General features: G+C 29.6%; 1 protein-coding gene across 9 annotated transcripts in view; it reads left to right on the top strand.

Annotated features, from left to right (window-relative positions):
- Mp (collagen XV/XVIII-type protein multiplexin) overlaps positions 1-15,977 on the top strand; it is a 544,075-nt gene that overhangs the window by 500,782 nt on the left and 27,316 nt on the right. For 8 of the 9 annotated variants that reach the window (XM_088262958.1, XM_088262952.1, XM_088262965.1 and 5 more), the window contains 3 exons: positions 8,946-9,204; positions 13,414-13,494; positions 14,716-14,840. In XM_088262958.1, coding sequence (XP_088119084.1) covers positions 8,946-9,204; positions 13,414-13,494; positions 14,716-14,840 — 465 coding nt within the window. The remainder of the gene's footprint in view (positions 1-8,945; positions 9,205-13,413; positions 13,495-14,715; positions 14,841-15,977) is intronic. The other variant, XM_088262973.1, reaches the window with a different exon arrangement.

Here is a 15,977-nt window from a genome sequence, read left to right as displayed (position 1 = left end):
GATGATCCGAATGACTAAGGTTAAATATATGTATGTTTTAATAATAACGGGACTAAGCTCATAATGATGGCCTTATATAAACTATTATATTTCATTTGTGAAATTAACGATTGTTTCAATTATTAGGGTTCATAGAAAACGACCGTCCATAATGTCTCATTAATTTATTAAAAGGCTTTTATATAGTCCTTTCGTAATTACATAATAAATATTTTAGTTCTTACCGAAATAAGATGTATTCTCTATACAATAACATTTTACACATTGTAAAACATTATTTAAAAACTACAATACATACGTTTATTCCTCTGACACGCAATGCTTATTCTTCAGTCTCATCATCATTTCAGGTCGACTTGAAACATCTTTTTATCAAATAATACCTTTTATTTACTGGTCTATATTTCATCTGCAAGTCACGTTATATTGTATCTATCAAAATCCTATTTCACACATCTTCTATTCAATCGAAAATCTTTATCTTTCTTTATTGTTGTTTTTTTACTTTCTTAATCATGTGTAGAAAATTTTATTTAATATATGGGTAGCTTTATTCCAAGACACATTTTATGTGTATTTTTATTTTATTAATTTAACTTACAGAATATTTTTACTCAATACCTAATTAATGTATTTTAAACATTTTGCTGACATCTTAACATATAGGAAGAAAAATATGGAAGTCTGGGTATTTACAGGGCTTATGACTTGTCACAGGCTGGTAAAGAGATCACTTTACGCAAGCACAACTCCTACACATATCATTAATCTCATGACACAGTGCATTTGAGTTCACAAGATCCATCTTTGTTGGATTGAGAAGCATTTTTTTAAATTTACATGATAAAAAATTAGCATTGAAAGTATAAAATAAAAGCACATACGTAAGGCATAAAAATCTGGCTTCTCAATATTTTCTACGAAACAACGAATGAATCGATACATAAATAATTTTGATAAAATTATAATATCGGTTCGTCAAAAAAAAGTTAAGTTAAAAATCTGTAACGTAATAATTTTATTCGCATAATTTCATCGTTTGTCTGCTAAAATATATGTTTACGTATATCATTTTTATAACCTTTTTTTTACAACCTAATTTCTATTATTTATATATGTGTTTAACCTGCACCTTTAGTGTTTCTGTAAGCTTGTTGTGTTCCCATCTAATATGATGAAAAACATCAAAACTATTTGTATTGCACTGTATTTCGTTTATTGTAATATTTTTTCATTGTTTGTGAACCGTAAATAAATAAAATCACAATTTTATTTTATACAGATAAGTAAAGTTTTCAGAAAATGTTTTCAATAAATTATTTTTTCCTTTATCTTATTAGAAAATTTAATCGGTTTTGAAAAAAACCAGTCAAAAGTTGTTGAAAACAAAAATAAGTCTGATACTTGCAACTAATCTGTTCTTCCAAGTATATAAAGCAAACCCTCACATAGATTTTTTTTTAAATATTCCTTTCAACTTAAAGTGAAACTGTTTGAGCCTCAAAGGGTTTTGCAGGTTGCGAAGCTATTGCCTCCTAATTCACTGTAAAATTGTTGGGGGATAGTTTATATCAAAATGTACTGAGTCTGTGGCTTGCCCTCACCGCGCGTTAATAGGGATTTGACCGCCGCCCACTTGTATAATGTATTTTAAGCTGTAGCATAAAAAAGAATTTTAATTCTACTTTTATAAAGTATTTTAATAATAAAGTTTCCACGAGTGTTAGGCTTCTATCGATTGAATAAAAAATGATGATCCCCATTTAGTTATTAATAATACAATTGCTTTTTTGGGCACATTAGTGTTGTTAGATCGAAATCAACAACTGTGTTTGTTTGATTAAAGAGCTATTTCATGTTTGTTTTGTAATTTCTATGATTTTTCATACGAAAAAAGTGTTACTCGTTAAACGCTGTACTTAAAAATCATCTACCAAATTATTAAAAACGATTTATTATTCATGTCAAAATGAAATTACAAGCTATAGGCTACATTGTAAAATCACCCCTAAATAACTTTTAAACGCAGTATAAATTTTAATTACATTCAAATAACGTGTTTTTTTAAGTGGTAGAATTTTTCGTAAAACCTTATTTATTACTTTTCATACATGAAAATGATGTATTCAAAGCCAATAGATAGTCGTTTTAATCCTTTTTAAAAAATTCAGGATTCAAGTGTTTTTTTACCGTTTGTGATTTAAGAGGTCTTGAGAATTAATTTACACGCCTTCTTACCCGTTACGTAACTCAAAGTTTCATTATATTATCTACTTAGCTGTGAAGAGGCCTAATTTGTGCTTTGTATGTGAACAGGAAGTGCGCGCTTATTAAATACATTCATCTTGAGTTACCTGAGCTATTCAATTTTAAGAACGTGACCATTTTATCTAAATTGTCTATGCCTTTGTCTTTGCCCATATCTTCGCAAATATCTACCTGTCTCTTATGATGACAAAAGATTCAATAGTATTTTATAATAATCGATAGTTTTGACTATAATTGTAAACTCTTGCAAAATGCCTTCGAGAGCTTTAGTTTTAAAAAATATGGTTTTTTACAAAAAAAAAATTTAAATTACAGTATTTTGAATATAATGTGTACATCATAACACTCGTAGCATGAAAAAAGTAGAAAATAGTTAGCTGATTCTCAGGTCTTTCATTTTTGCCCATTACTTTAGTCCTTTCATATTAAAATCCATACACAAAATAAACAGCCATGACGACCCTCGTATAATCTTTGGAAATGTTAAACCACCATGTAATGGAGCTATTTATCCTGATGCAAACTGTTCTGTCCTTGTACAAGGATGCAGTGCCTCGGATAGTTTACTTTACACTCCACACTCAGATAACACCATCTAAAGCTGTATTCTGTGGGCTCTATTATACGCTTGTTGTAAATCCACAAATGCTCAAAAGGGTTTTGGTTTCTTATGTCAAAAAACTCATTTCAACAAGGCGAAAATTGTTCTCGAGTAAATAAGTACTTACTCTTCTATTCAAAAAACCACTCTGAAAAACATATTTTTTATTAAGCTTTACAAGCTCAAGTCTTTTCAGTTTAAATATAATTTGTTACTTAGCAGTACTAAAAAAAATACATTTTTAATTTAAAAAGATATTTCACTTTATACGTCAAAATGGCATATTAAAACTGCGATGTTCCCACGCGATGTTCTCGAATTATTATACTTTTTTTTAAAGTTTAACCCAAATTTATTTTCATTGTTTTATTTATGTCAATGTGTTTTTACTTACTAAAAACTATTTACATTCTTTTTATGTGTCCAACATCTCTGAAATTGTCATAATAATAAATATTTTATAGTTGTTATCCTTACATAAAATTGACAAATTGTTGTTTTCATATATTTAAGCAGAAATTTATTTTCAGACTTTATTAGATAAACATTTTTAAATATAATTTTTATTTGAAGCACTGACTTTGTGATTTTCTATTTTACAATTAAAATGTAACTTTTTTTTAAAAAATCATTTTTAAACAAAGTTACATTTTCACTATATATTTTTTAATATTTATTTTGATCTTTTTATTTTCGATGGTTTGCAGTCAACTATCGATTACAATTTTTGTGAATTTTTAAAAAGCTTCTATTTTATTATCTTTAGTTCTACAATTTTGTAGTCTTAATTTTTAATAATTATTATTCAGACTTTAAGAGTTTACTAAATATAAAACAATTAATATTAATGTAACGTGAATATTAAAATTGAATTCAAAATACGAAACAGAATGATATGCTAGTTTTTTTTCTGAGCTTAATTAATTAACTCTCACTGATAAATGAGTAGTATGAAATAAACTAATTATTTTCTCAGTCGAGTTTATGACTACTGGCAGAATATTACTTACATAATTTGATTAACCTGGAAAAAAAATTTGAAGAAAATAAACTATAAAATTAATTTATTACATATTTTTAATCACCAGAGTTTAAATAATAATATAAAAAGGTGAAGAAGTTTTAAGCTTTCAAGTTCAACGCTTGGTATATTGTATTTATTTTTGTAAACCTGCAATATCCGTTTTATTCTTACGGCTACGTTTGTTGTAGATTTTAGGGTGACGTTACCAGTTAGAGGTGTTGTATGTTAGAAAAGTGTAGGATCTTTGTAGTAAATAGAATTCTGCTTTGCTTTCAATCCACCGCTTACTAAACTACCCCCGGCCTTCTACCCTTATTCTGTACACACTTCCACCCTTTATGAACTTCTTTTACTTTTCCACAGTGTGTAGGATGTAGCGATAATAAAACACCACTTTCCTCCCATATTATTTGGTTCTTTATTTATGTATAAAAGATTTACTACAATGTACTCCGCCCAAAAGTTCATTCAGTAAACCATTATAGTGAATAGTGAATAAGGTTGGTAAAAAGTTTGTTTTTAATCTTTTACCCTTATCTGCACTTAGTTAGTGCGTAAAGTACCGCATATGATTGTTGTAGTGTTAACTCGATCATTAATCAAATGACGACAAAATGATTACTCTTACCCTTCACAATATTGAATTTAGGAATGGGACTCAAGTGTAGTTCATGGTGAAGAATACTACATAATTAGTGTTTTAATTGCACAAACTAATACGACTATGGGTATGCAACCCTAACCTTGCTTTATCCAACGCGCTGTTTTTCTTTTCTCTACCTTCAATTTCTCCTCTTTATATGCATTTATTTATTTTACCCGTATATGAAATCCACCGAACATAACAATATATATTGTTTTTTTCACGTATCGTAGAAGAATTTAACGTCAATGAATCTTAAATAAATAAAAAAATGGTTTAAAAATCAAGTTCTACTTCAACTTTCAAATTTTCATTTCATTTTCAAGGTATTCTTTTATCTTAAAAATATGTTTTTTGCGTGTGAATCAATGAAACCATTTTTAAATGTTCGGAACGAATAAAAATAAAACATTGCACTTTATTATTTCTTCGTTCAAAATCATATCCTTCAACAATTATTTAAGGTATTTGTCATTTAATACGTTCATATGTACTTAAATATAATTTTGTGTATTCAATTTTTTTTTATATTAAAATATTCACATCAAACTTTTGTCTATGGTAAGCTAATACAACAGTTAGTCTATGATAACATTTGTGCCGACTGATTGATTTTCTCTTTAGGTGCGCGATTCTTTTATATAAAGCAAATCCTTTGACCGATAGTCGGCTTCTATAGCGTCGATAATGATCTAGCTGATTCAGTGCTCCACAAAATAGCCAGGTAACCAAGCAACAACTTGGAAAAGTTTTATTTCCGTTAAGATTTCTCTTGTCGATAGTGTGATTCTGAAAATCTGAGGAATCGCATTAAATCATCTGCTCGTACTTTCAAAATGGTAAACATTTTGTTACTTTAATGCAGAATATACATAAAAAACACACCTTATAAATAATAACAATAACAGATAAACCTTAGGGTTCACATTTGAAAGTGAACCCTAAGGTTTATCTCTGACACATTTGTTTATATATTCGTATATATGTACATGGTTCGGATATTATATCATGGATTTTGGTAAGAAAAATCCACTTTGTTATAATCACCTACGAGTATTATGTAGGTATATATAAATTCACTTCCTATAGCAATTTTCGAGGGATGTTGTGTCAAAATAACACAAGCTTTGTTCGATTTCAGGTATGCAGACGATGCAACTATTCTTATTTTCCTACATGCTATTCCTCTTCCATGTAACAGTTATGTCCTTTACCCTCTCTTTATCCTTTTATTATATTCTACTCTTAAGAATCTGGCGCTGGCGTTTTTTATTTCATGATGAAATTGACGATATTTTAATATTGATGACGCGGTTTTCTATGCATCTTGAATAAAGATAGTAGCCAGAAAATTTTTCAGTTTAATTTGCAAAAGAACAATTTTAAAATACATTGTTTTCTTTAAGAAAAAAATGCATATAAAATATTAATCTACATACAAAAAAAAATTGTTCAAAATATCAGATCTCCTTAAGTTATTTATTGATTGCTTTGAAATTTGAAACAACGTTTCATTTGAATACGGGCGTATTTTAATATTCCTGTGACAGATGTATTTACCTGGGATATTTATTTCTTAGATTTATTAAACCGCAATGGCAGCACCATCTCTTGACAGGAACAGCAACACACTCAATACTAAAAGTTGCTTATTAATTACGTATTTCTTGACAGCTGTCATTAAGCGTTTTCAGTGTTATCGATTGCATTGTTGTTTCATAGATTTTTTAATAGTTCATTACTAGACGAGCATCGTAAAATTATACTTTTTGAAAATGTGTGCTTCCTATTTTCTATATTTTCCATTTAACCAAACTTAGTCACAGCAATGTTTTGCTAAGTATAACTAGTATAATACAATTATTTACTCACGGATAATCTGTCGGTATTCATAATTTAAGTAATTTATGCTGAATACAAATTAAATTTTAATGTATTTGTATTAAACAAATAAGCGTTATTCGTATTTACGAATTATTGGGTATTGACAAAGTTGGAATGAAATTAGTATCCTCTGCCTTCCCGTCTCAAAAATCCAAATAAATAGACACTGGAGGAACGATTTCCGCTAATGGGAGACTTGTAATTATCTTTCTTCCCTCTGGTCTGAAACTGGGCTGTTGGTAATGAAAATTAATGGATTGTGCGTGACATAATTGGGTGTGTCTTAGGGTCTATTCGGGAACTTTTGCGTAGTCGAACTGATTGCAGATCATTTTGTCTAGCTTAACTACTCATTCGCTCGCAGATTAGCATGAAAATGAAAGGGATAGCTGATTGGAGCAGTTAGCAGTAGGGTGGCCTGGGTTTTTTTTTCTTGTCAATATTTGAATGAACGATAAACAAGATTACATATAAGTCACAACATTTTAGGTGTGTCCAAATCATTGTTCACAAATCGGGGTTTCTCCACTTTAGAAATAAGATAAAGAAGGATATGAAATTAAGGGTGGTTACAAGGTTTATGACCTGTCATAGGATGGTTAAGGAATCACTTTACACAAGTATAATAGTCACCATTCTACCAATTATAATATGTCATACTTTAAAATAAAAAATATAAAAAATGGTTAATTTATATAGCACCGTTTTTTATAAGAAATCAACTCAAGGCGTATAATGTATGTAAGATACATGTATGAGGTTCAAATTTTTGAGTAGTGTAGTTGTCAATCATAGGTAGAATGGTGAATGTTACACGGGTGTAAAATGTTCACTTAACCAGCCTATGAAAGGTCATAACCCCTGTTAGTACTGAGATTCCCAATTTATTCTTCATCTTTGTTGAGATGTCAAAATGTAACATTATAATTCATCATATAAAGAATGTAAAAGTATTGGTAGGATTTCGTATATAGGGTGGTTATTTAGAAAGGTCTTTATTACTTTTTTGGATATAATTAACTTTTTAAAACATTTTAATTTTGAAATTCCAAACTTATCTACTTCAAAAAGTCACATATAGCCATGGACGTATAATATATTCAATACAGTAAAATTATTATTTACATATAATTTTAAGAAGGATAAAAAAGTGAAATTAAAATCAAATCACTTTATTAGTTAATTTAATAAAATATGTAATTTCGCCTTTAATTCACATCGTTTAAAAGTATGGGTGATAGGTATAAATCGTGTTATTTAATTTGGCTTCAATATTTTAACCGATCAACATACTCTAAAAATTTAAAGTTCACTGTAAAAAAAAATATTTAAAGTGCATTCATTAATTATATGGGTGTCAATTTATTATAATAAATCAATTCAGTTGAATCATAAATTGTGTTTAAATTTTTATGAATAATTATGACTTAAAGTAGTTTTATTTACTTACCTTGTGACCACATGTATTTTTAAATATCCTAAACAAATAACAAAATGTAAGTAATGACATGAAAGGCACGCGTGCTATGTGATTGATGGTCACAAATGTTACAACTTAAACAAATAAAAACAGTATCCACCGATAGTAGGTTGTAGAAAAACTTTATACAGAAGTTCTCACTGCTGAAACTAATATAATTATTCGAAACGTAAATAAATCAATATTTTATTTTTGTTGAGAATAATTTTATTACAGGAAAATATAACAAAAGCAATTGACTAAATTTGCAATTTTTATTCGTTATGTAATTCGCAGTTATTGTGTTTTATACATTAAAAAAATAAAACGTAAATTTATTTTTCATTTTATTTTTTATATCTGTGTCTGCCATTTGACTGTATTTTATTGCATCTACTTTATAATTTTACCAAAGTTTATAATGACTGGTTAAAATATATTGATTTTTAACAATACACCTGTTAACGTATAAATTATTTGTATACTGATGAGTTTAATACGTTCGACAAAAAAATACAACTAAGTTGACTCAAAAAAATTTGATTTAACAATTAATACATACATTGAAATGGAGTTCTACAAATCTTAATAATTAAGAAATAAATAAGAACATGGTCTTGTGATTTTCAATTTGAATTCTTATTTCAATATTTTTCTTTTAATTTAAAAAATAAATTAAAAAAAAAACAACTTTAAAGTTTTTCCCACATATATTTTATTTGACCAGTGATCGGGTTTCATCATTACCGACATCACCGACTAGTGGGAGGCTAGACTAAATTCTATGTTGTAGACACAACAAGGCAGGGGTTGAAAACCATGATTAAATTTATATTTTCTGACAAAATAAATTTAAATACATTGTGGATTGTAATAATAATTACATACAAGTTACATACAAATTACATACATAGTAAGGGTTTAAAGTATGATTCTATTTAATTATAAAAAAGATTTTTTTTGATATATATATTTAAATAATATAATATATGGGTGGTTGTTTTTTAGATACTGTTTGTAAAACAGCAAATTAATGTTTTTTTGTTTTTTAATGAAAATTTTAAAGGGCCAGAAAGGTGACAAGGGCGATCGTGGTTTCGATGGCACTCCAGGGGTGGACGGACTCCCGGGCGCTCCCGGACCCGCGGGCCTACCGGGCCCCTCTGGGTCGTCAGGGCCCATCAAGGAGTACGTGCCTGTCCCCGGCCCGCCAGGCCCGCCCGGCCCTCCAGGCCTAGCTATTGTGGGCCCCAAAGGTGAACCCGGCATGATGATCAGAGGACACGTCTATGGTGACCCGGCAATGGGGCCCTATGGAAGACAAGGTTAGTAATGGCAGGATGAATAACAGATATATGATAGAAAAAGGTTCCTTTGTGATATTTGGGTGATTTAAAAATAATAAAAAATACAATAAACAGTAGAAACTATTTTCAAAACAGCATTTCTTCAACTATTGAGGGTGATAAATATTTGAACTTTTAAGATTCCAAAATTATTTTACACTAGTAAACAGCACCAATAAATTCCAACAAAACTTCCAATATTTGGGAACCAAATATTTCTAATATCTCCTTAAAGATACAAAAAAATAATTTAAAACAATTAATTAAATGCCTTTTATACATGTTAATTGAATAAACATACACACACACTCACACAAAATAATACATAGAAAAAAAGTATAATATCATTCAGTTTAATTGGTAAAACTGAATTTAAATCACAAGAGCTTAGTTTCTTTTTAGGAGAGGCATGGCGTTACTAGTATATGATATGATGAAAAAAAGAATTTGATTGTATTTCTTGTAAGTATATTAAATAAATCTAACAAAAACTCTGCTAAATAAAAATCACTTAACTCGAATATGGTGCCGAAAACAGGCATATGAAATAAGGAATAAATTGAATCATACATGCAAATTCCGAAATTTGAGTAATGTGGTGTCTCAATCACGGGCAGAATGGTGATTGTAACACGTGTATACAGCGATTACTTAAACCATCCTGTGACAGATTGAAACCCCTGTAAATATTTTTAAAAAATTCTAAACACACGTTAAGATGTAAATAAAATAATAAAATGTGTAAATGAATTATGTTAAACATAACCATTTTAAATAAAAACTTTCTCTTCTTTAATGAACGACTTGATACACGCATTTTTTTCAGCACTGCAATTTCGCTAAAAAAACATTTATTTATAATTAGTCTCTTCGCAATAAAAAAAGATGCATTTTACCTACATTTATGCGTTGATTGTGCACAAAAAAGCTGATGGTAATGAATTCAACACTTCATATCCCTAACTGAAATTATATGATTTTATCAACTGATTCGGCAGTCATTTTATAATAATATTAATCCATTTACACTTTAAATTTCGCATGTAAAATACAAAATTTTCTTATGTGTAATGACACGTGTTTGGATGCTTTCCGCATTATTTTCTAACACCGTAAATGTATTTCATGTAACGGTATTAAAACACTTATTAATATTCACTCAGTATTAACTCTTACTTTGCCAAGAGTATAAGTACAAAACATGTTTACCTCTCTACTATGGAGTCGGACGAAAATATTCAGAGTATGCTAAAATATTGTACAAGTAGAGTATGTGTAAAATGGTCCGTACAATTTATCGAGATTGAAAAAACTGATTAAATAAAAAAAACTTTTCTTTTATTTGAAAACACAAAAAAGAATACTTTAACCTTTTAAAACCGTTTAAAATGAAAACGAAAGAATTTTTATTTGAACATGAAAGCATACTATTTAATTGAATTCATGGAATACTTTCCTTATCTGCATATAAATGTACGAGTATATACATATGTATATACGAGTATTAGAAATGAAAGAATTTAGCAATCAGAATTTTCAATAACAAAAAAATTAAAGTCATGTGAAAATGAAAACCAAGGAAAGAAGCTTTGCTTCAAAGCTAACAAATTGTTGAATTTTTAAACCTCTAAATAATACGGAATTCATACTTCGATAACATTTAAAACATTTCGTTTAAAAAATTTATTTAAAAGTCGTTTTTATTTTAGGTAAACCTTCATTCAATAATTCTAACTGAACAATATATTCATATATAAAAATATACATATCTCGCCCTCCTACATGTAATTTATTTTTAAATAAAGCTCAAAACACACGTTTCAAAGTAGTCTCAATGAGGTTTTTATTCAAAATCCAACAAACAAGAAAACCCAAATTTGCCGAGATACAAAGCTGTGTTGTTATCCTTGAATTGTTCCATTTGAATTTTATATATTCATTTATGTAAGAGCGTTACTCAATCGACGGAGAAATGGGAGCAAGGAATACATATATTATTTTGTGAACCAATATCTGAAACACACGTTTCGTTGAGCCTTCTACAGCAAAGAAAATATTTATCTCTTATTTTTTATAGATTTCAAAATGAATATTTACTCAGAAAGAGCAACAAGTATCCTGGAACATCCTGGATATTGCTTTATTTCAAAATAAATCAAATAATTTAATTTAAAGGGAAAATAACGAATACCACGTTTACAACCGTGCGGATTACAAATTTATTATAATAAGTAAATAATAATAATAAATATATAAATAATTTTGGACGGTCCATTTACTGTTCTTTTTGTAAGATACTGCATCAAGGGCAGTGTGCTGTGATAGGGCACTGCATCATATAAACGCAGTGTCATCTTGATCGATAACACATGAAAACAAGATGATCAGTCCTCTGCTTCAGGTTTAGGGTAATGTTGAATAATCATAATAGTGAAAAAATTACCTATATTTACTTGATCTTCCCCTGAGAATCAAACCCGGGACCTCTAGAACGGTAGCCGAGCGTACTGACCATTACACCACAGAGGCGGACAAACCTTTTATATAATAAATTGTTTTATTCTTGGAAAAAATAATAAAAATGCTAGTTGATGGTTTACTTTGGGTACAGCGTCAGATAGTCTGGTCAAATTTTTACGCATCTAGTACATCTGGCAAAAATTCAATGGAGTTGTCAAAGCAGTTTTAAGTAAATATTATAATTTATTCGTTTATGATTTCAAGTATTTAGTAAAACAAGGCAGTTTGAGTTATGATTATCAAAATCTGTATTTTTAGTATTTTTTAAAAAATATGCTTGAAATATTATTACTGAAATACCAAACGCAGTTAGCATACATTAACATTAATGTTAATAAAGTTAGTGTAATTTCATGATAAACCAAAACACTCCAACCGCATAAATTGTTGGGTTATATTATTTAGCTTAGGGCCACGTTTCTGTTTTTCTTTCTCTACACATTTTGAAATTTATTTTATGGTGCAGGAAACGTAAGAAAAGGGATGTAGCATTTGAATAAAAAGTACTAACTTAAGACTTTTAATGGAGGTAGTATTAAATTTAATTAGAGCACTACTAAATTACAAGAGTCGTACAGATAAAAATAAAAACCTTAAAAGGGAAGCCTACTTTGAATGTACCCTATCGGGTTGCTAAAAGATTCCAACCATTTTTTTCTTATGCTACTAACTATGATTCAAATATTAGTTTTAAATAAATGTAAGTGATTGATAATTTTCAATAAGTAAATTGAACTGAAAATAAACATAATAAATTACACACACATACACTTACACACACATATGTACATATTAATATAAGTTTATATACATATATTACATATCGCTCACTCCTTTCAAGAACGTCATAAATCAAAATTCGTCAATTTTCAGTTGTGCATGTTTTCGGAAAGCCCGGAAAATGTACTATATCCCAGCAAAAGTGGCATATTTTAAACATAATAATTACCCGCTACAGGGCAGAAAGTGTTGTTTTTGCATTTTGAAGAAAATGTATTGTTTAATTATTTTTTCTAAATTTAATAAATATTTTTCAAATGGAGAAAAAACCTTCAGGTGTCATCTCAAATGATCTGTTGCACAGTAAAAAGTTTAATAAGTGGCTTGATATTTATTTTTAATACATTGCATTATATTTTTAAACTTTGAAAACGTTCTCCTGAAAAATCAAGTTTTTTGATTTATGACGTTCTTGAAAGGAGTGAGCGATATATGAATGAAATATTCACGTTTGTTTTCTTGGATTTACCTAGTTGTAAAAATATGTCCGCCTTCATAGTGTAATGGTTAGCATGTTCAGCTACCGTGCTAGAGGTCCCGAGTTCGATTCCCATGGGGGATCAAATAAATGAAAGTGAATTTTCCACTCCAATATTTATTCGATACTACCCTGGACTGGTATCTGAAGCGGTGGGCTGATCACCTTTCTTTCGAGTGTTAACGATCAAGAAAACACTGCATACACATGATGCTGTGCCCTATGCACCATTGGCGTGCTGATAAGGGTTTGAAGTGAAGAAGAAGATAATATGTTTTCTTTGAAGAATTGAATAACATTTCTGGTATTTCGTTATTTACATTGTCGCATTGTTTTGTACCTGAGTTGTGAATGTTGGCATAATAAGTATTACCTTTATCTTGCTGCCCCTTCGAATGGATTAACAATAGCCTCCAAGAGTCCACTAGACGAACTGAAGGCCCTGAAAGATCTCAAAGATCTTAAGGACTTCAAGGAGGCCGTAACAAATGGTAAGCCTGCTAATTTATCCTGCTCTGATACAAAACCAAGGTAACTGTGATTTTTCCATCTGTGAATGGATGTACACACTACAAGTTCATCGCATTGTTAAAGAAAGCTTTATATTTATAAAGCTTTATACTATTAAGTTTTATATTATGTAATACTGTTAAAGATTGTGAGAATGTAATGTTGTCAAATATGTTAAACTTTTGTTAATAATTTGATTGCAGTATTAGGAGCAGTATCTATCCTTTTTTATATGTATTGGTCAAATCTCTTCAACTCCGAAACAATTAAGATGAATTATACTATAGTGTACAAATTGTCATTCTTAGTTATGCAAATAAGTATTCGTATTTAAACTCTACTCAATTTCAAGTAAATATGTACTAGTAAACTTTTATTTTAACTACATAAGTAAAAACTCACTAAATGCGTTAATAATTCGTAAAATAACTTCCGCTGAAATAAATATTTAATTGAAAAATCTGCCCTAGATCTTCTAAAAAATGACTCTTGATATCCTTTCGGGTGGAAATTATAAGCAAATCTATGAAAATTCGTTGTCTTGAATAAAATATATATTTTTGAGAAATAAAATGAACGAATAGGAAAATAAATCTTCATTTAAGTTATCTACCAAAAAAAAATTTTGGAAGAAAACTCTTTTTCCATAAAAACAGTAATGCTTGAAGCTCATTAAGTTTCTGTCTCACCTGTCCAATGAGATTTGTTATTTTCTTGAATTTTATAATGATGCTGAAATCAGCTTTTTTTAAAGTTTTATTCTAAAGATCCCAAATATATCTGAATTCAACTAAACCAACAAACCATTTTCAAGATTATTATTTTTTGACATCTTTTCAAAGATGTAGAAGAATATGGAAGTCTGGGCATTGATTCTTTTAAATTGTATTTTATTATTTAAAAAAATATAAAAGTAAAATGTATTATGACATTTTGAAACTACTGCCAGTAATTTAAAACTGCTATAACAAGGCGGCACAATTGTCTATAATTTATATGTTTATAATAATAAAATATAATTAGGTTGACTTTTAAAATCACTGTTTGATTTTGATATTAAATTAATCAATTGAAATGGGATTCTTAAAATTAAATGCTTTATCTATAAATATATAATATCCCTCCACTCAAGTGAGGAACGGCTAGATAGTGAATTATTTAATTATGAAGTATGTCAGTTAGTAATAACTTTCATTGGACAGGTCCTCCGGGCCCCCCTGGACCGCCCGGTCCCCCAGGAAGAACGTCCCAATCTCCCGAAGAAGATCCCCAAGGAAGAATTGTTCCTGGAGCTGTCACATTCCAAAACAGCGAGGCAATGACTAAGGTAAAAGGCAAATTTAATGGCGAACGCCACCGCGAAAGATGATATTCGAAAAATTTGTAAACGACCCAAACATTTAAGTACATTCTTGCCCTCCTATTGCCGCCCTAATGTTTTGAAAACGTTTTACCCCTTTACGTGCTGAAATATAATATTTTGGTCTAGTGCCTCTGAAAAACAAATTCACGTTCCAAAACGGGGAAACCTTTTCTTACTATTTAGATTACTTGCGAAAACACTCGTAATATATTACAACAATAAAGGCACATCTGAAAGTTCAACAACCCTGTTTCCTTTACTTTGTTTTACACACAAATTTTGTTCAATTGCTTTATAGCCTCATATGATACATATCTTAAAATTACAATGTAAATTACATCTTAAAAAATCTAATTCTTATAAATTTTTAGTTTTTAAATATTCAGTTTAGTTAATATTATTCCCCTCATCTAATATAAATCTGGGTAAATGTAACTTCTTCTTCTTTTTCTTACCCTAACCCGCACCCAATGGTGCATAGGGCACTACATTATATTGACGCAGTGTTATCTTAATCCGTGGTTAGTGTCGCGGACTCTTTAGTCAGAGTTTCTCGGTTTGAACCCACTCTACCACAATTTGATATCTATTTCTAGTATAAAACTAAAGTTTTTTTTGAAAATAATAATAAAAAAGAATACTTCTCTTTTTAAATCTAAAATAAATGAGTTTCAACCCTAATTGCAATGAATTACACATACTTTGCGAAAGATTCTAATGAGAACATACATATTCAAGGGTTGAGTTGTCGTTGTCAGAATGATGTGTGTCCCAAGAACGCTCTGGTAGGCATTTCTCATCCGTGAGTTGCCATTCGTTTGACGGAGAATTTCTTTTGACAAAGGTTAATATGTTGTCGTAGAGCGATAGCGCTACCCACCACTCCTATCCTCCTCTTAATCCCGATCCCGGAGGCTTCTTGGCGTTCCCCCGGCGACAGGGTAGGAGTGGGAAATTCCATTCGCAAGTTATATACTCGTATATAACACGGTATTTTATTTTTAAGAACATGTTTCTTAAATCCCGAGTGCGAGTGTTAAGATAAGTTAATCTGTGTAGACATTAAAAGTGTTTATGGATTACGGTGGCGGACGTCAACGT

Source organism: Brachycentrus maculatus, unplaced genomic scaffold (genome assembly GCF_059751285.1).
Source record: "Brachycentrus maculatus isolate JH-2025_06_01 unplaced genomic scaffold, ASM5975128v1 h1tg000012l, whole genome shotgun sequence".
NCBI lineage: Eukaryota > Metazoa > Arthropoda > Insecta > Trichoptera > Brachycentridae > Brachycentrus > Brachycentrus maculatus.
Note: the sequence above shows the minus strand (reverse complement) of the source record. Positions and strands in the feature narration are given on the sequence as shown.